Source organism: Poecilia mexicana, unplaced genomic scaffold (genome assembly GCF_051168715.1).
Source record: "Poecilia mexicana isolate PSO_F unplaced genomic scaffold, ASM5116871v1 scaffold_11, whole genome shotgun sequence".
Taxonomy (NCBI): Eukaryota; Metazoa; Chordata; class Actinopteri; order Cyprinodontiformes; family Poeciliidae; genus Poecilia; species Poecilia mexicana.
This window is the reverse complement of record NW_028263380.1, coordinates 16,771,277-16,790,026: the sequence shown is the minus strand read 5'-3', so window position 1 is coordinate 16,790,026 and position 18,750 is coordinate 16,771,277. Positions and strand designations below refer to the sequence as shown.

General features: G+C 38.0%; 4 protein-coding genes across 4 annotated transcripts; 1 reads left to right on the top strand and 3 right to left on the bottom strand.

Annotated features, from left to right (window-relative positions):
• Positions 1-150: 150 nt before the first annotated feature.
• On the top strand, positions 151-6,305 carry prcc (proline rich mitotic checkpoint control factor). Its single transcript, XM_014985465.2, has 7 exons — positions 151-867; positions 952-999; positions 2,168-2,662; positions 3,317-3,409; positions 3,537-3,683; positions 3,806-3,871; positions 4,363-6,305. Exons 1-7 carry the CDS (start codon positions 592-594, stop codon positions 4,447-4,449), a joined length of 1,212 nt encoding a protein of 403 aa, XP_014840951.1. The 5' UTR covers positions 151-591; the 3' UTR covers positions 4,450-6,305.
• A 601-nt stretch (positions 6,306-6,906) lies between these two features.
• Positions 6,907-10,732, bottom strand: mrpl9 (mitochondrial ribosomal protein L9). Its single transcript, XM_014985464.2, has 7 exons — positions 10,467-10,732; positions 9,377-9,536; positions 9,160-9,284; positions 9,022-9,075; positions 8,799-8,900; positions 8,075-8,158; positions 6,907-7,317 (listed from the first exon to the last, which is right to left on the bottom strand). Exons 1-7 carry the CDS (start codon positions 10,545-10,547, stop codon positions 7,057-7,059), a joined length of 867 nt encoding a protein of 288 aa, XP_014840950.2. The 5' UTR covers positions 10,548-10,732; the 3' UTR covers positions 6,907-7,056.
• A 674-nt stretch (positions 10,733-11,406) lies between these two features.
• On the bottom strand, positions 11,407-13,903 carry LOC148156437 (transmembrane protein 272-like). Its single transcript, XM_088010303.1, has 4 exons — positions 13,601-13,903; positions 13,474-13,524; positions 13,210-13,401; positions 11,407-12,630 (listed from the first exon to the last, which is right to left on the bottom strand). Exons 1-4 carry the CDS (start codon positions 13,641-13,643, stop codon positions 12,374-12,376), a joined length of 543 nt encoding a protein of 180 aa, XP_087866429.1. The 5' UTR covers positions 13,644-13,903; the 3' UTR covers positions 11,407-12,373.
• Positions 13,904-15,060: 1,157 nt separating this feature from the next.
• LOC106916868 (uncharacterized) lies at positions 15,061-18,448 on the bottom strand. Its single transcript, XM_014985463.2, has 4 exons — positions 18,350-18,448; positions 17,979-18,044; positions 16,243-16,813; positions 15,061-15,673 (listed from the first exon to the last, which is right to left on the bottom strand). Exons 2-4 carry the CDS (start codon positions 18,014-18,016, stop codon positions 15,317-15,319), a joined length of 966 nt encoding a protein of 321 aa, XP_014840949.2. The 5' UTR covers positions 18,017-18,044; positions 18,350-18,448; the 3' UTR covers positions 15,061-15,316.
• Between the last annotated feature and the right edge of the window lie 302 nt (positions 18,449-18,750).

The window sequence follows — 18,750 nt, the reverse complement described above, 5'->3', positions numbered from 1 at the left end:
AGATTCACCTTTCTGAATCTGAATTCAGGAAGGTGGCGATATACATATACTTTTCAATTACCCTAATCCTTTTCCGTAATATTGAAACGCACAAGTATTTAGAATGAGAACCTGTTGTTTCACAACCTGCTCGCTAGGGGGCTCTATAGTTTCAGTGCTACTGTAAATAGCACAGGAAAAAGAAGTCGGCGGTCGTCCTCAATCACTGGATGATGAAGGCGAATGTTTTGATGGAGTCAAGGGAGTACTGGGCGTAGTTTACGAATGCAGACTTACTTTAAAGCGACACATTGTGTTCGTTTTGCTCAGTAGCAGACATTACAGTTAAAAGTTTTGCATCCGGATAAGAAACTGTGAGAAGATAGGTCACGGTGGCCTAGCTAGCATTCGCTAGCTCCGTGTTTCCAGTTGATCAGCTCATCCCGTCTTTAATGCTCTAATCGCTGTTATATTATCTGTTTAGCAAAGATAGTCGTACATTTAAAACTCGGCTCAGCTCACCAGGAAACACGCTTGTACGGCTTTTTCAGAGCGACTCATCCATGTCCACTAGTTCCTGCAGAATACTAATCCTCGGTAGCCTCAGCAAACATGTCTCTAGTCGCTTATGGTAGCAGTGATGAGAGTGACTCGGAGGAAACCTCGACCTCCGCTGCAGCTGAGAGTAAACCTAGCGGGGGAGGGCTCTTCTCTTTTCTGCCTGCACCTAAAGCATCTGGATCTGCAGCTGGAGGGAAGGAGGTAGCATCCAGGGCAAAAAACTCTGCAGCAAAGGAAAGCACAGGAGGGTTCCTGTCCAGTCTGCCCAAACCCAAGAAACGAACAGAGCCTGTCAAAATCCCTGTGCCACAACTACAGAGGCGGGATGTAAGTTAAATCAGACCCCTGATCATGCGCAGTGCTCACTCTGGTTGACCTGAGATGATCATTTCTAATAATTTTTATTTACAGTCAGACTCGGATGATGACGAGCCAGTCCCAAAGAAGCTGCAAACCCAGGTAAGACGGTGCCTGTCACGACAACACATTTTGCTGGACGATATATTGTTCCATAAGTTATTGTGATAAACGATAATATTGTTGTTTTGAGACCATTTTTAAGTAATATGATGGTAATGGCAAAATAATAATTCAAGAACACATTCTAAAAGATCTGTAAACTTTAAATGCTAATGAACATTTAACACTGGAACTGGAAAATAAACATTCAAAATAAATAAAACAACAAATAAAATTAACTTTGAAGTCTGTGTAAACAAAATTGTCCTTCAAAATAAGGGCTGGTTGAGACCAAATCACCAACTTAAGACTTTTATCATCCAGTTTTTGGTAAAGAGAGAGAGAGAGAAAAAAAGAGAAACGATAAATAATGCCAATGGAAATTATTGAGTTTGTTTTAATTTATCATGTGATTTATTGATTATTGTGACAGGTCTAGTAATCAGTGTTTATATTATCAGTACTCACATTTTGTTTGCAAACTTCAGTGTAGTTTATTGGAATTTTATGAGCCAAGAAAAAAGCAAGAGTTGCACATAATTGTGAGGTGGAAGTAAAATTAAATGGAGTGTAATTTAATGTGTTCTGTACAAAACTGTAAACTGCATCAAAAAATAAAGAGGTTTAAAGTAGATTTAACTAACAATTATTTTAGTTGTCAATTATTCTGGCATTTGTTTAATTATATAAAAAAATTTGACATTTTGTAGATTTTTAATTTAAGCCTTTTTATACAATATTAAAAATACATCAGTGATGTGAATCATCAATTCAATTAAATAAGAAAAAATTAATTCCTTTAGTGAATTTGAACTGGGTGAAGCTAAAACTGAGTCACTTGGGAGTTTTGGGTAAAACATATTTACAGAAAGATTTTTTTTTTTATCGTAAATGCAAAATGTATACATAGCTTCTACATTTTTGGCTTAATGACTGCTCTGAATATTTCTGCCTTTTTTGTATGTATGTATGTACAACTATATGCTCCAGTTAATAATTAATCTATCACTAAATTAGTTGATTATTTTAATAATCTAGCTCTGTTCATTTCACCTTCTGAAGTTCAAAGGAGTTGTAAACCTTTCAAGAAAAACTAAAACCCCACCTAGTTTGTCGCTGTAACAAGAATCATTCCCATTTTAACCCGTTTGACCGTTCCTATCTCCAGGGTGCCGGTTCAGGCTCAGGTCTGTCCTCCATTCTCCCCAAACCCAAAAACCTAACGGTGAAGGAGATGGACCGACCTTTGATCCCTCACACGCTCACTAAGCGTCCAGACCTCAAAGCACCCAAACCTGGAGCTGCTGCTCCGGGTCTGCTCGGTTCCAGTGCGTCTCCCTCCGCCATCAAAGCCGCAGCCAAGTCAGCGGCCCTGCAGGTGGCGAAGCAAATCGCAGCAGAAGACCAGAACAATGAGGAAGACATAACCCCTCAGAACTACTTTTCCCTGGAGGACGACTCCCAGCCTCTTCCCGACGTCGTCCCGATTGTGGATCCTGAGCCGGCGGCCCCAGCTGAGCCCTGTCCTTACGTAGCCGCTGATGAGCCGGGACAGTCGAATGCACCTTTGGACTTTGGAGGGAGCCATGAGGGAGCGAGCGCATGGGACGGTCAATACGACCAGTATCAACAACCCATGGCCGGCCCAGAGACGTTCCCCGAGGTAAAACCAGCTATTCATAGGAGCCAGCTCGAGTCAGACGCAGAGTAATGCACTGTGTGCTCAAGTTTTTCCGATAGAATCTCACCTGAAATGTAACTAAAGCCAACTATTACTGAAACTAACATTTATTTTAGGAATCGATTAATCTAATTCTGCACTTTATTCATTTAACCTCTTAAGCTTTTTTTTATGCAATATTAGAAAGATATCAAAATATGCAAACAAACAATAAAATTATTTTTAAAAAAATAAAAAATGTATTGCCTAATGTAGCTTTTCTTTAGTGAATTTGAACTGAGTGAAGCTAAAACTGCCATTTGAGGAGTTTTGGGTAAAACATATCGACAGACAAACATATTTTCATCTTAATTGCAAAATATAAATATATTTTGTACAGTTCTGGATTAATTTCTGCTCTGAATATGTTTTTTTCCAGCAGATTGCATTTTTTTGGGGTATCTGTCCTCCAGTTAGCGATTAATCGATTACTAAATAAATAATTATTTTAGTAATTGGTTGGATTAATCATTTCAGCCCTAAAAGCCAACATTTTCTCAGTTTGTTGTAAATAAATTATTTTTACTGTAAGTACTTTGTTTCCATCTATAAATATAATGAAGCTATACTTAAGGTGCCTTTTGTTTTCATTTATAGGGTTACTATGACGCGCCGTACTACCAGAACCCTGACCCGGAGTTAGCAGAAGCCGAGCCGCCAGACAACTCCACCATGTTTGATGACGAAGGGGTAAGAAAGATTTACTGTTTAATAAATAATCTGCCTTTCTGAACCCATTTATCCTTCAGCTTAGGCCTTAAATTAGCTTCTAACTTGCAAACCACTACAAACTCCTTCTCACTTGCCTGCTGTGCAGTTCATGCGGCTGCAGGGGAAAAGAAACCGAGGCAAAGAGGAAGTGAAGTTTCTGGAAATCAAAGGAGACGACCAGCTGAGTGGGAACCAGCAGTGGATGACCAAGAGCATCTCTGAGGAAAAACAAACCCGCCAGTCGTACAGCAAGGTGAACGTTTTGCATGAGCTCTGTGTGGTTTTGGTTAAAAATGGTAGACTTGGGTGCTTTTATTGGAAAAAGGCATAAAAATAATGATGCGTTTAAAGCTGACTTTATTGATGTTTCTGCAGAGAAGAGGAGACCAGCCTACGGGGCAACAGAGGCGAAAGCATCAGATAACGTATCTCATTCACCAGGTGAGCAGCTGCTGAAAGACGCAAAGCATTTAAATAATAACTCTTGGAAACATTAACCATTAAAGAGAAGCTGCATTGATTTAGTGTTTACATTACTTTTTCATTTTAAAAAACACTTTTTAATTCTTATACCTAGCAGGGAAATAGATGGAAAATTACACATATGGTTTTCTCTGTTTTAGCATTGAAACAACTTAGTTTCAGTGTAGTTGTAGTTCTTATCTTCTTAGATTTTTTTATTTTTTAAACAAACAACTCCCAACAATTTCACTGGAGTTAAAATAGAGCTGGAATTCATAATATTTAATAGCAGTTCTTCACCATGTGCATTTCACACACTGCAGTAACAATGTATTTACAAAATATTGTGTTGCCCTAATCTGTGTCAACATATATTTTTAAGTCTTCCCACAGACCGTCACATTGATTTAGGTCCATACTTCGACTATATAAACAGAGTTTCTGAATTTCTTTGGTTTGCTTTTTCCCAGGCGAAGGAACGCGAGATTGAGCTGAAGAACAACTGGGCAGAGAACAGGATGACCCGGCGTCAGACCCAGGCCAAATATGGCTTCTAGATCCTGTAGCTTTGGACTGCTGTGGCGTACAGACACATCGTATCCCAACTTACCGATCTCCAGATTTATCCTCTTCCGTTAGGAGCAAAACCTGTTTCTTTCTTCCTGATCTGCAGCCTGCAATGTCTTGAACTGATAATATTCTGTTTGATATGGTGTTACTCTGTCTGAATCCCGGTCATTCCTAGAAAATACAAAGGCTAAACCTACAGATAAACCCAACCGGTGTTTTTAAGGTACCAGAACCACATGTTTCTCCTTTGGATGTTTATAAAACATATTCATGGTATTTTCTAAGGTCTGATTTATTGCTTTTGTTGTGCATTTGGTTGTTTTTAGTTACAGTTTTAAGGTAGGAAAGCTGTGATGTAAAATATTCACTGAATCATCAACCAGTCAGTAAATTATGCTACAATGACGACTTCGTCGAGAGCCAATCAGGCGCTTAGATTTGGTCAATCTTTATTGCAAAAACAAAATAAAAAGTATTTAAAAAATTTGGCCCCACCCCTCGAAAAGAAGAATTTAACGTGAAAATTCTTGACGTTTTTGCCTCAGAAATCTTAAAGTAGATTCAGAATTTCCTAATAATTCTTAGGTGTTGGGGAAATAATTCTGGGATTTAAGCCAAAATTCTGTGGAAGAAAACCCTCAAAATTCTGAAATTCTGACTTTAATCTCAAAATTCAGTTGATTTTTTTTCTTCAAAACTTCTGAGGTTGAAGGAAGAATTTTGATTAATATTAATATCAATTCTTGACATTTTTGCCTCAGAAATCAGAGAGTAAATTCTAACATATGTGTTTAATATAAGAATTTTCAGGGGAGGGAATTCTGAGATTAAAGCTGAATTTTCTAAACAAAATCCACAAATTTCTATTTCAAAATTATTGACTTTTTTGCCTCTAAATTCCAAGAGTGAAATTTTGAGGCAAAAATAATTTTGCCTTTCGTAAATTTCACAGAAAAAAAAGCTAAATTATTAGATTAAATCCAGGAAACTAAGAGTGGGAACGATCCAAACTCTGTTTCTTAATCTCAAAATTGTCCTGTTTCTCTTTTCAAATTTTGTCAGAATTCTGATATTAAAGTCAGATTTCTGGGTTGTTGGGCTTTTATTCCCAGATTCTAACTTTTATCTCAAAATGCTGAGATTAAACTCAGAATTCTGGTGTTATTCTGTTAAATTAACTCATTTGAGATTTTTTTTCCCCTCTCAGATTAAGTAATTTTTTTCCGTGCTGCTGTTCTGTAGCAAACATCAAGTTATTTTATTTTACTGGGAGTTCTATAAATCTGTAACACTTGTTTTCTTTACCACTTTTCTTTCTTTTTCTTCTGTGGGTTTCAGTCGTTTTAGGTTAAATCTGAACAGTTTGATCGCAGGATTGTTGGGAGAAAATGTGAACTTTAAAAGCCCAAACTAAACTGCCCAGATGGACACATTTGCATCTTTTCTTCTTGTGTTTTCACATCTTATGTGAACTATAGGAGCAGTTCTGTACATAATTTTCTCTGAAATGCCAGATAAACCCTCCATCAATAATGTGCTGGTTCTCTCCAGTAGCTTAGCGATGCTAACAAGATACCAGTAGGATTACTTCAAAAACCTGTAAATGTGAACGGATCCAACTCAACCCCAGATAAAAACCCAAATGTTATATATCAGCAGTAAAAGGTGAATTTGGAGTCAGAAAGGAATTTAAAGTTACAGAAGTTTAAATATATATTTGTTATGTTGAAACAGGACTAAATGTTAAATTTTTCAATTTGCGTTGCAAAAAAAGCGCTCGCCCTGTTTTTGTTCACTTTATATAAGTGTGTAATTAAATTCCAATAAACAAGTTTTGAATTTTTCTTGTTTTCTTACATTTTTAATGCCTTTTTGCTGTTTCTTAAATGTGACATATTATGCTTCCTTGAACAGGTTAGGTCTATGTGCTGTACAAAATATTCATTACATTTTTTGCCAAAAATAATTATATGTTCGATTTGTAGCTAAAGAAAATACTAGTATCAATGTGAAAAGCCCTTTCTGCTTGATTTATCAATACTGTGTAGAACTAATATGTTTATTTTTGGAATAACCAATTAATAAATGGATAGGAAAAGGTGCTTAAAAGATTTTAAAAGCATTTCAACAAGGTGAAGGTAAAATCGCCACTTGAGGATTTTTTTGGTAGAACATATTTACAGACGATGTTTTTCCTATCTTAAATGCAAGATGCATTTATTTTTTTGTACCTTTTTGGCCTATTTGGTGTTCTGAGAATGATATTCTTTCAGCAAATGGCCTTTTTAGAGAGTAAATGCTCCAGTTAACCATTAATCAAGATGGATTTTGTATAATTAATCCACACTGGAATAATAAATTAGCTCAAATACATCATTAAAACCCAGAAATCAATTAAAAACTCAAAATGAAACATTATCTTTTAAGGAAAATTCTCACCCTAGTAAACGGTAAGCTTTTATTTTCCACAATGAAGAACAAATTTACTGATTCCAAAGTGAGATCAAGATTTATTCCGACATGTTGCATTTTTGTTTAGCGACATAAAAACATAAAACCATCAGCTTGATATTTCTTAAATATTTAGGAGTCCTTTACTTTTTATCAGAGTTTCCAGTCGGTGGTGATGTTGATCCCTGCTGGGTTTGGACGGTTGTTGAGTCTTTACCGTCTTCCGCTTCCTGCTCATCAGAAACGGCCGTTAAAATGGCGTCTTCCTCCTCGGCGTCAGCCTGCGAGTCTCGTTCGGCCGCCAGCAGCTTCCGTTGCGTCTTCAGCTGCTTCTTGTGGACCGCGGACTGATCTTCGTACGGCAACAGGGAGATAGGAATGCGAACTGTGTCCATCCCATTAACCTGGAAGACGTTCCGAGTAGAGACGTAAATTATAGATTAATAATGATTTCATCTAAACTTGCCTGATCTCATTGGTCGACTAACGATTAATTAATATGCGGCCATTTTCTTTAAAAAGAAAAACTTATCTCCAAAGTATAAAGGGCTACATTTTAATATTATTTTGTAACAACTGCATTAGATACCGACTGAATAAACAAAAAAATGTTTTTTTTCGCATTATTAAACCCAAGATACATATTACAAGATATAACAAACCAAGAACCACTTAGTAGCTGAAACAAATAAAATATGTGAAATACTGCAGCTCGGCTGAAAAAGCGCCATTAAGCAGAAACGCAAGGAGTTTATGTCGGGTATATTTCAAAACTGAACCGCATAAAGTGCATTTTCTATCCCACACCGGACTATTTGGATCGTTTCCCTTTCCAGCTTTAGTACGGCCCCGCCGCCATCTTTGTTTCCGTTTCAACGGCTCCGCTTAAAGATGACTAGCGGCGCTCTCTGCTGGACGGCGGCCAAACTACAACACTAAAAGAAGGTTTACGGTGGACTTTATTAGTTAATCGATTGAAACTAATTTGAATCTAATAAACTATTAATCGACAAGTAATCCTAAGTCAGTTAAATACCTGTATTCCTAATTCAAAGGCAAAGTAAGCACATTGTTGGTGTATTTTAAAGCAAAGAAAAAAAAAAGATAACTGTCCTGAAGTTACTGTAAAAAGAACAGAAAATAAGAGGGAGAGAAACTCACTGTAATATCACACCAGTACTCTCCCAGTTCCTTTATTGGCTCAAACGGCAGACCCAACGCACGAGGCGGAACAACAATTCCCAGCTGAAGAGGTGTGACAGAAACAAGAACAAATCAGCTGCTTATATTCTCACTCAAGTCATTTTGTACAGTTATTCAGTCCAACAACCCATGAAAGAACTGTTACTAGGCCGGCGCAAAATATCAAATTGCAATAGTCACGGCTGTATAATTGTGTGCAAAAATCATGCCTGCAAAAAGCTGTTTGAATGCCATATTTTAACAGGTTAATATATGTCAAGTGCCTTGCATTTTGATTTTGTATACCAATATTACATTTGACCACCTTGAAGAAGTGCCCCTGCTTTTCATGCACACACCTTTCCACACTGATATTGCAATCGGTTGTTTCAGATAAAAAACAATTAAAAAACCAATTAAGACCTCATTGGGTCATCATTATCAAATCAACATGGAAAATTTTAAACCTTTTTCTTGGCTATTTCAGTCCCCAGACCTACATCCTGTAGAAAATCTGGAGAAATAGAGGAGGACTGACTGTTGTCCTCTTGGCAAAAGGTGGCTGAACAAAGAAGGGGGCATCATATTGATTATTAATTAAAGATTAGCGGCTTCAGTTATAGCTTGATTTATTATAAAAAATTTTTACCAGTGTTGCCAACAACAGTGAATAGTGGTGCACACAAAATAAAAGTAGACAAACCTTATTTTCAAACTGTCTGCAGACGACTTCTTTAGTGAGCTGAAAGTCATCAGACAGCGTTTTGATGATTTTTAGCTTGGTTCGCTTAAGGAGCTCAACTGTCTGTAAATAAAAAGAAGTTGGAAAACGTTCAGTAAAAGCAGTTTGTTTTACATCCCAGTGTTTTCAGTCAGACATCGGAGCAATTCTGAGTAAATTAATCTTTAGTGCCAAATAAACTCACCATTAGTCCTGTTCTGGTTTGTAATCTCTGCTCTGGTTGTCCCTCACGCAGAAGCTGTGTTTAAATAAATGAAATGACAATGAATAGGTATATTTTACCATTTAAATTGTAAAATAAATTATTACATTTAGTACGCACTCTCAGCTCCTCAGCAAAAATCTGTTTATTCTCCGGTGATGGATAAACGGCGAGGCCTTGAGCCAGCAGCTTGTTTCGCCCGATGGACTTCTTCACAAACACGGTATCGCCTCTGCCACCAAGTTCTGTTATTTTAAAGCAAAAGAGAAGGTTTTAAGATAATATTTGACTTTTTAAAAGTAATTTAGCAGCAAAGTTGGGGGTGGCAGACACTCACTTTCTACAGTTTGGGTGAGAATGAGCTCCATCTTCTCCTTGGGAGCATGTTTGGTGTCCTCGACTAGCTTGTAGACTCTGTGTCTTCGGGAGTAAAGCCTCGGCGGACTGCCCTCTTTGGACAAAGGGACCTCCCACCATCGCTCCACTATAACCGTGTGCTGTGGACATTTTTTAAATGATTTCAGCTGTCTTCACATGAAGAAAATGCATTAAAATGTCACAAACAGGCACAAATATCCAGAATTTAAAGACAGCATGGAGTCGAAACCAGTTAATAAAGTTAATCTGTAACAAGGCAGTTCAAAGTGCTTTACATTGAGAAAACATAAAAAACATAATATAATCGACAACATACGAACTGAGATATGAGAATCAAACGAGGTCCAGAGTTCGGACAGATTCTCCATCCCAAAACTGAGAATTTTTTCAGTCAGAAGCCAGGCGTGGCAGTTTATTTTAATTTAACTAACTAGAGACTATTTGTTTACATCAGTACATTGAAATAATGAAAACTCTCAAAATGTCAAGCTTCATTCTCACAATAATTTCATTTTCTTGAGATAAGAAAAACTCCAGTCCATCATTTCATGAAAGTTTAATTATGTTGAAATTAAACTCAATTCTTACTGTATTAACAATTTCATAATCTCACTGTGTCGAGATAAATCTTGCATAATCTCATTCGTTTAAATAGTAAAAAATAAGACTTAATGCTTGTCATTATCTTTCAGGACAGTTTTATTACGTAAAATGTAGTTTTAAAACTGCATTTTTGAAGATATCTACATTTTCATAATCTCATTTTCCGTTGTCAACAATTTCATAATCTCATATCAAAATAACAATAACAGGGTTGTTTTGTTGTGACCAAATGTATTTCTGGTGGTTTTCGCCAATTTATCTGAAATTTGTCAGGTAAATTTAAAACGTTAAAGCAGAATTAGAAAAAAAAAGTCAAAGTCCGATAATAAAAGTGTGGCTCATGGATTGATGAAGGTTAGGCATTAATAAAACTATCCAAACCTAATTGGTTTAGCGGTGGTTTAAAAGGTTACACTGCATGATTTCAAACTCACTGCGGCACTGACCTGAGCAGGAGTCAACGAGAAGCTCCTGACAGCGGGCTGCCTGAGCAGAACCTGAAGGGCGAAGCGGCCGCAGCTAAACATGTTGGTCCAACACCGAACTGGGAACCAGGGCCGCCAGAAACCTCACCTATACCGGTCCCTCAGAGCTTCACCCGGCCCTCGGATCCAACACAGACCACACTAACTAACCAATAAGCTAAACTCTGTTAGCTTCAGCCATGAGTACTCGGCTACAAACATGCGCCGGTTGTGACGTAAAAGCAGGCGGCAGTGCGCCATCTATCAGACTGGAGGAGGTACTACAGGTACTTATTTACTTAAATAATTGGAAAATGTGTACAAAAATCAAGAAAACATGTAATAATGCTAATAATAATAATGCTCTCATTAAAAGTTATGACCAAACTCCTTAATTTATTGGACTTGGTTAGTTTTGTAGAGTTGTTTGTCTATTATAATTTATAACAAATGTAAATCAAATCTATGCAGATAAATTATCATAATAATGAATGTTATTTAAAACAGACAGTGAATTATCTATTTCTCCAATAGTTTTAATATTATACTATTTGTTAAAAATGTTCACTTTTTTAAACTTTAAACAATTAACATCCTTATCCAGGTTATTGTCTCAAAAAAATGGATGGACAGATTTTCATTGTCATTCAAACCTGGAAAGTAATTAAGTTGTGTATTACTCCAAAACTTAGTTCCCAATAAATCGAACCGGAAGTGATCCGTGCCATCTTGGTAGGCAGAGAAACGCTACATTAGCTAAGCTATTTTCTCTAGTTTGGCAGTAAGTAGCACAATAAATATCTCTATTTATCTTATCTTAGTATTACACAGAGGTGGTAGAGAACTAACAATTTGTAATTGAATATTAGGTGTAACTAACTTATGTTATTTATAAGTTAGATAGGAATGAGGCGAAAGCTAGTTCTAAGCTTGTGGATTGTTTATTGTTGTCATAGCAACTTCATAGCAACTGGCTACCAAGATGGCTTTCAGCTACAAAGTTTCCAGAAGTGTGACGTCACATGAAAACTATCAAAGTACTTATTTTTTTGTCAAAATTGTAAGGGCAACTCAATCAAATTCATTCTTATAAATGCGATTAATAATCACTCTCAGCATTCAACCTTCCCATTTATAGTCATGCTTATAGTGATAGTTTTAATGTCTGTTGCGCTTGCACACAATGCTAGCAGTATTAAAGAAAATTTTTACACCACCTGAAAAGATTATAAAATCAAAACTTTAAGTGCGTCAAAGAATAATGTCAAGGACAGTAAGGTATACAAAGATTTCAAACACATAAAACAAAAAAAAAAATAAAAATTACAATGATGATCAAGTACTGCAGAGTCATATGGGTCGAACACCATAGCTGTGTTAAACTGGGTCAGATTAGAGATAAGAAAACAATGAAAAAGAATGTTGCAAAAAGTCACCAGTTTGTAATCAGGTAAACCTCAGCAGAATAACTGATTTTTTTTAAACATTTTGCATTTCAAATATCTGGTGTCTCATCATATATTGACTTTAAACATGTTGAGTTTTTGTAGGTGTGAAGCTGTAATGTGAAGAAGATTTGATATCTGATGAGTTGTACCACAGCCTGCAGAGAACAACAGATACTGAGTTGAGATTGAGGGATTAAGCTGTAAAACACAAATTAACTTATTGCAAAAACACTTTTTTTTTTTTTTAGAAACAAGCAGGAATAAGACATGTAGGGTGGAATTTCTGACCACAGCTACCAAACATTTTTCTATCTAGTGTACAAGCTTTAATAATGTCAAGAAAAAAAGCAAGATACTGTCAGCAAAAAGACAGAAATCTACACTACCGGGAGTGCAAGAATAACCTCCTCAATCATTTTAAGACCTGAACCCTGATTTAATTCACACATCCCCGGTGGCTGGCTCTTGAAAACTGGTTGCACCATAGAAGCTTTTGCGGTCTGGCAGCAAGTGGCGTCCTGCAAATACGGTGGTGCAGCAGGTGAGCAGAGCCATGCAGCAGCCACAGGCCAACACCAGGCCCATGGCGACCCACAGCAGCGTCGTCACAACAAAGGCGAACTGGTAGGTTGTCTTGTGGCAGTATGGACCTTTCTCAGTGTAGTTTGGAGGGTAAACTGCATAAACCCACGAGGAACCTAGAGGAAGAATGCACAAGAAGATAACATGTGAGATTTTAATCAGCTGAGCGGTTAGAACTAGAGAAATGCACTTGCGTGCCAAATTTTCCAATTTCAGATTTCTGAAACTAAATGAAAAAAATATGCATTTTTGCAAGAATAACCTCTGCAGGCAAACATGAATTCTGCAGAACCTGGACTTATTACATGTGCTTTTGTCAGTAAATCTGAAGAGACACAGACTTAAAAATATTTTGGGAATTATAAAACTTTACAAATAAAACTCTGAGAATCTGAAATCCTATTAAGCAAGAAACTTGATTGAAATGATGTCTTTTAGCTCTATTTAGTTGTTGTGAAGAAAGCTTTTTTTTAAAGAAGCAGTCAGTTTTATCGAATGTATTTGTTTCCTGTATTATTTTTTAAACAGAACAAACAAATAAAAAATAGCTGCAGTTTTAATCTTAATTTTCCATTGTACTCCAAGTGAATTATTGCTAAATATCACAAAGTAATACTAATACAACGGCACTCAAGCATTTTTAGCACTTAAAATCAGAAAGCGCTTTAATGCAAAGAGGTAAACATTCCCCTCACCTGCTATCAACCAGGCGAAGCTGAAGATGTGCAGGACAGTCATGCAGGCCAAGCTCAGGACGTGACAGGCTCCATCTTGGTAGCCGCTGGTGCAGTAGGTGAAAGCCAGAGACAGGAGGCTGCTCACTCCCAGCACCACCAGGTAAATGGGAATGTTGGGCTGCACCGGACAGTGATGCACGTGAATGGCACCTGCACAGCAGCTGCAAACGTTACACCTTTATCTGCTCAGAACTAGAAGTGTAAGTAGAAAAGTTGACCCACCCAGTCCAATGGCTGCGATCATCACCATCCACCAAATCATGTTCATCACAACTACAACAGCAAAGAAGCAGAGAGATTAGAAACTTTTATTTAAATTATAATATGAAGTAGCAGACAAATGGCTTACCAGTCGCTGCAATCAGTGCGGCACTTTGAGGTCTGTAGTCCATCGTTAGAAGTTGGATTTGACTCAACAGAGGGAGTTTTACCGCAAAAAGAAAACCTTTAAATCTTCTTTCTTCTTCTAGGTTAAGACTTCTACATGGGTTGATCTTAACACATTGACAAGTGACACCGTTTGCTGTTTTAAACAGGATGTGAAGTCACTTGGTTGAAAAATTTCAACCACTATTTTGCAACAGCCTCTGCTTCAAAGAGGAAATAATGATAAAATCAGAAAGTCTCATCTGATGCAAACAAATTAGCATCCAAACAATATGACTCAGCCACTCCTACGGAGGACTCTCTTTTTCTTGCAAATCTGACTTTTTAGAAAACGGAGAGGCTAGCCTGTATTTCAGCAAGTCTACAAGCAATTTAATTCAAAATCAGCTGCAAACCCACAAAGTGCAACTTCCTGTGGTCTGATATCTTTCTGAAGAGCAGCTGGATACTAAAACAAGACAAACGGCTGTTGCATGAACTTTATTTTTAGAAAATTATGAAGAACTAAAAGATGAGTTATGTTAAAGTGGAAAATAAACTTTGCTTTTTTTCTTGACTCTTTTCCAAAGGAGATTAAACACATGTAGAGTCTTCTTACTAACTTGGCGCCCTCTAGTGGTGGTTGGTTGCACTGAAATTTATTTACGGGTTTCAGAGTTAACAGGGGTAGAAATACATTCTAAACTTACCAGATTTTTATTTGTTGAAATATTTTAAAAACCAGAGCTGCACTTTTGCACAGCTGGTGGTGCTGTTGCCATGCAGCAAGAACGTCCTCGGTTCGATTCCCGGCCTGAGGTCTTTCTGCATGGAGTTTGCATCTTCTCTTTGTGCATGCATGCGTTCTCTCTGGGTATTCCAGCTTCCTCCCACAGTCCCAAAACATGACTGTTAGGTTAGCTGAAGATCAGTGTGTCTCTCTGTGTTGTCCTGTTTGGAATGGACACCTGCCCAGGTGTAGACGATGGACGTATAGATTTTAAAAACTGTGTCGCTGCTTAAAATTATACTTGTTTGTGTTGGTGTATGTTATATAAATTCCTAATGAAATATCTTAAAGTTTGTGATTCTGATCTGACACAATGCACAAAAAATAATTTTGCAAGACACAGAATTACTAGATATTGACTCTTTGCACAATTTAAGCTCCTTCAGTTTATTCCTTTTTAAATATTTTTGTGCTTTTCCTATTCACTACTGAGTAATTCTTTGGTTTTTTTGTTCTTTTTTTGACATAGCTATTCAATGTTTCTATTTTATTTTGTCCAACTTTTACTGTTACTCACTGAAATACAAATAAAGCGATATCATATTATATTCTACTCAGAAAATCGTCAAGGTTTATTAGATGAGGTATTTTTCCAATTTTTCTAAACAGCAGAGGAACTCGATAAGACTGGAAAAACGGATCATAACAGGAGATGAAACCAGAAGTAGCTTTATTTCATTTATTTGTGTGAGGCCTTGTGTTCAAATTCAAGATAAAATTTACTGTTTTTTCCCACCCAAAAGCTAAAGAAAGTATTTATTTATTTACCTGTCATTTTCTTAATGTAACCAGGCAAGTGGCAAGTGAGTAGAAAACAGGTTTAGTTTGAAAGTTTATATATTTCTCTGGGCTGCTGTTAGAAATCTACTGAATTTTTTGCAAACGTCTGAGTTACAACAACAGTATTGGTCAATTATTAGCTGCAAAATGCTTGACCATATACCTGAAATAAGAAATTGGATGTTTCACATCTGTTTTGTTGGTTTTCACAACCTCTCTCAGTTGGAAATTAATGATGGTTTGGATGATAGGAGCAGCTGGGAAGTCCATGCATATGATTCCCAGGCGCTGGTTCTGGTCGGTCTTGGCCTGCAGGTACTCGTACAGCTGTGGGTTGATTCCCTTTGCCACAGCTCTGGGGTGAGCGAACACACCAGCTCCACTGGAGTAGGTCAGAAAAATCTGAGCCATATTTCCTGACGGTGCGGCCTCCAGGTGTTTGTAGACACTCTGCCACTTCTCCTCCAAATTCAGCAGAGAGGGAACCTGCAGGCAGCAGCAAATGTACATTACCGGAAATATTTAAAACTACAACGAGAGCAAATTTATTAGGCTACCATGAACCTAAAGTAAACCTAAACGCTTACTGCTCTCCTTATTTAGTTTCACAGCAATGCTTATCTGATTCTTGTTGGATTTAGAGCATTAATCTCATTGGCCAATAAGAAACTACCGTATTTTTCGGACTATAAGCCGCTACTTTTCCCCTGCGTTTTGAACCAGGCGGCTTATAGCCCGGTGTGGCTTTTCTGTGGATTTTTCTTCAAATTCATACCCCCTTATTAAGGAGGTAGCAAAGGGCTGCCTCCTTAATAAATCTGTGGAAATACCAGCAGCTTATAGCCCGGTACGGCTTATATATCTACCTTTCCAGTTTTTTTTTTGTTTTGTTTTTACTTTGTGGGTGCAGCTCTATACGGCAGTCAATAATTATCAAAGTGACAAAATCCCGATTTTTTAATTGGTTTAAAACCAGCAATATATCATGCCCATTCCAGTGGATATGGAGACAAACGTCTAGACAAAAACAGAAACAAAACATTAACTCCTCATACCTTCCAGGCATCAGCTATATCCAGGGAACCGTAGCGCATTCCCAGATCTGGGCCGGTAAAATCCTGCAGGATGATGAGCTTCCCTCGGGCCTCAGCCATGGTCGGCACCAGGCGGCTGTGCCACAGCAGGTCCCAATGGCCATAGTGATGGATGAAGTCGACCACAGCGCCATAGATGTTATTCGTCTCACTGAACTCCTCTTTCACTCGCATCAACACCGTCTCACTTGGGTATTCGTGCAGGAAGTCAAACACGCCCTCTAGCACATGTCCAAAGTGAGCCCACTGGTAGGAGACTCCGTGGTGGATGGTGAGATTCCCGTTGACGTGACGCACACGGACATCTAGATAACGGACGCCGGCTCGGAGCTGGGAGGTCAGGTTCCAGGTCTGACACTCTGCGTAGACGCCGCCGTACAGAGACATGGTGTTGTGTGTTCCTGGCATCGTGACAGCAGACAGCGGCTGGTCATCAGGGATGCTGGCCATCCAGGAAGGGTTCAAGAACTCAGGGTTTGGAGTGTCGTCGTAGTCGGGTCTCTGGATTGCTCCAAAACTAAACCCGAAGACTCTAAAAACAAGGTGAAACCGGTTCATTATGCTGTCCAGGCATGTAAGCAAATAAGTGGCATTATGATGTCACCAGGTGAGGGATGCTTGGAAAAGATAAATGTCTGGATGTGCCAAAACTTTCTCCAGCTGAACGGAAACAAAACTGAAGTTATTATGTTTGGAACACAAAAGGAGCGATCCAGAGTCAACACACAGCTTCAGATATTACAGCTGGAAATTAGACATCACGTCTGTGTTGTGACGATCTCAGATCTGAACCTTCAGAAACACATAAAGGTGGTTACAAAATCAGCCTTCTATCACCTGAAGAACATTTCCAGGATTAGAAGACTTATGTTTCAGAAAGATCTAGAGAAACTCATCCATGCATTTATCTTTCGCAAAAAATTAACCGTCCAGCTGCAGGTGATCCAGAACGCTGCTGCTCGTGTTCTGACTAAAACCAAGAAGACAGAGCACATAAAACCAGTTTTAAGGTTCCTATACTGGATTCCTGTAGCTCAGAGAGTAAATCCTAAAATACTGTTGTTAGTTTATAAATCACTGAACGGCTTAGCAACACAATACATTAAAGATCTGATGTTGTTGTATCAACTTTCCAGACCTCTCAGGTCTTCTGGTTCTGCTCTGCATCCAGAACAAAACATGGAGAAGCAACATTCAGTGTTTATGCACGACAAATCTGGAACAAACTTCCAGAAAACTGCAAGGATGTGGAAACACTGAGATTAAGACATCCAGCATCATCATTACTGGCATTATGGCTGTGACTAACTATTATTCTAGTAATCGGATGTTATATTAGGAGAAAAAGGAAGAAGACTGCAAGATACCAGAGCGTGACATGAAAAGTAGCAACATCTCAAACAATCAGATTGGAAATGAAGCCTTTGGCACACAGGTCAAATAATGAACAAATGAAATGGACAAAAGATTCAGTCAGATTAGTTACAAAGTGGCTCAAGGACAACAAGGCAGTGTTTTGGAGAAGCCATTACAAAGTCCACAGTCTGACAGAATCACTTTTTATGCAGTGTGTGTAAATACATGCCATTATCAAAAAATGTATTTCATAACAACAATAATTCTAAATATGCGCCATAGATAGATCATGATTGTTTAACTTTGTGTCCCCTGTGTCAGTGTGTGGTCTGTTTCCTCACCCCAGCAGGAGCACCAGCTCTGGTAACAGCTTGAACATTTTCACCGATGTCGTTCCTTTTACAGTCCTAAAAAACAACGTAATGTAAACGATACAGAGAGAAAAAAAGAATCATAAAGCTAGCATTCAATTTGTTGTAATTCTCAGAAAAGGTGAATAATAAAAAGGGCAAGATATCTAATGAATAAACTGTGGCTCGCCTACATTTAGTGTTCATTCAATAATCAAACAGTTTGATTCTGGTTCAAAGCCAGCTCAGCCTTTTGCTCACCCATTCTGACCACTTCAATGGCCGACTTAAACCCTCCTAATCCCAAAAAACTGAACGCACTGCTGAGTCAAACATGCTGCTCAGTTCAATAAAGTTCATACCTGAAACTGCGGGTTTAGTCCAGTCGGTCCGGTCCGGCCCGGGTTCCAGCAGACGATGCACACAAAGAGCAGGACAGAAAGAAGCGTGGACAAAATGACAGCCAGAATGTCAGCCGGGGTTTTGTAGTGAGAAAAACTGCAGAAGAGCAGCTGAGCCGCAGGTGGGAGTTCAGAGGGGAAAATACATGAGGGTGGGGCTGAGAGGCTCACAAAATACCGGTTTCTAAATGTGTAAAAGTTTTAAAGTGACTTATTTATATAAAATATTTTTAAAATCGACCAGTTTTTACAATTTGCACATCAAAACTTTATATGAAACTATAAAACCATGTTTATTTAACCTGTCCAGGTGTAGTGTGCTGATTAAACTGGTACAGAAATAGCTGGATATTTGCTGAAAA

Excerpts from the sequence above, each read along its gene's own strand:
- mrpl9 (XM_014985464.2), bottom strand. The coding sequence starts at position 10,547 with ATGTTTAGCTGCGGCCGCTTCGCCCTTCAGGTTCTGCTCAGGCAGCCC. Across the intron at positions 9,076-9,159 it reads TTTTTGCTGAGGAGCTGAGA|CTTCTGCGTGAGGGACAACC; the intron begins GTGCGTACTAAA and ends ATTTAAACACAG. Across the intron at positions 8,901-9,021 it reads AAACCAGAACAGGACTAATG|ACAGTTGAGCTCCTTAAGCG; the intron begins GTGAGTTTATTT and ends TTTTATTTACAG.
- LOC106916868 (XM_014985463.2), bottom strand. The coding sequence starts at position 18,016 with ATGTTCAAGCTGTTACCAGAGCTGGTGCTCCTGCTGGG. Across the intron at positions 16,814-17,978 it reads GAGCTGGTGCTCCTGCTGGG|AGTCTTCGGGTTTAGTTTTG; the intron begins GTGAGGAAACAG and ends CCTTGTTTTTAG. Across the intron at positions 15,674-16,242 it reads ATATAGCTGATGCCTGGAAG|GTTCCCTCTCTGCTGAATTT; the intron begins GTATGAGGAGTT and ends TGCTGCCTGCAG.
- LOC148156437 (XM_088010303.1), bottom strand. The coding sequence starts at position 13,643 with ATGGACTACAGACCTCAAAGTGCCGCACTGATTGCAGCGACTG. Across the intron at positions 13,525-13,600 it reads CGCACTGATTGCAGCGACTG|TTGTGATGAACATGATTTGG; the intron begins GTAAGCCATTTG and ends TTGCTGTTGTAG. Across the intron at positions 12,631-13,209 it reads CTTCGCCTGGTTGATAGCAG|GTTCCTCGTGGGTTTATGCA; the intron begins GTGAGGGGAATG and ends TTCTTCCTCTAG.
- prcc (XM_014985465.2), top strand. The coding sequence starts at position 592 with ATGTCTCTAGTCGCTTATGGTAGCAGTGATGAGAGTGACTCGGAGGAA. Across the intron at positions 2,663-3,316 it reads GCCCAGAGACGTTCCCCGAG|GGTTACTATGACGCGCCGTA; the intron begins GTAAAACCAGCT and ends TTTCATTTATAG. Across the intron at positions 3,410-3,536 it reads CCATGTTTGATGACGAAGGG|TTCATGCGGCTGCAGGGGAA; the intron begins GTAAGAAAGATT and ends CCTGCTGTGCAG.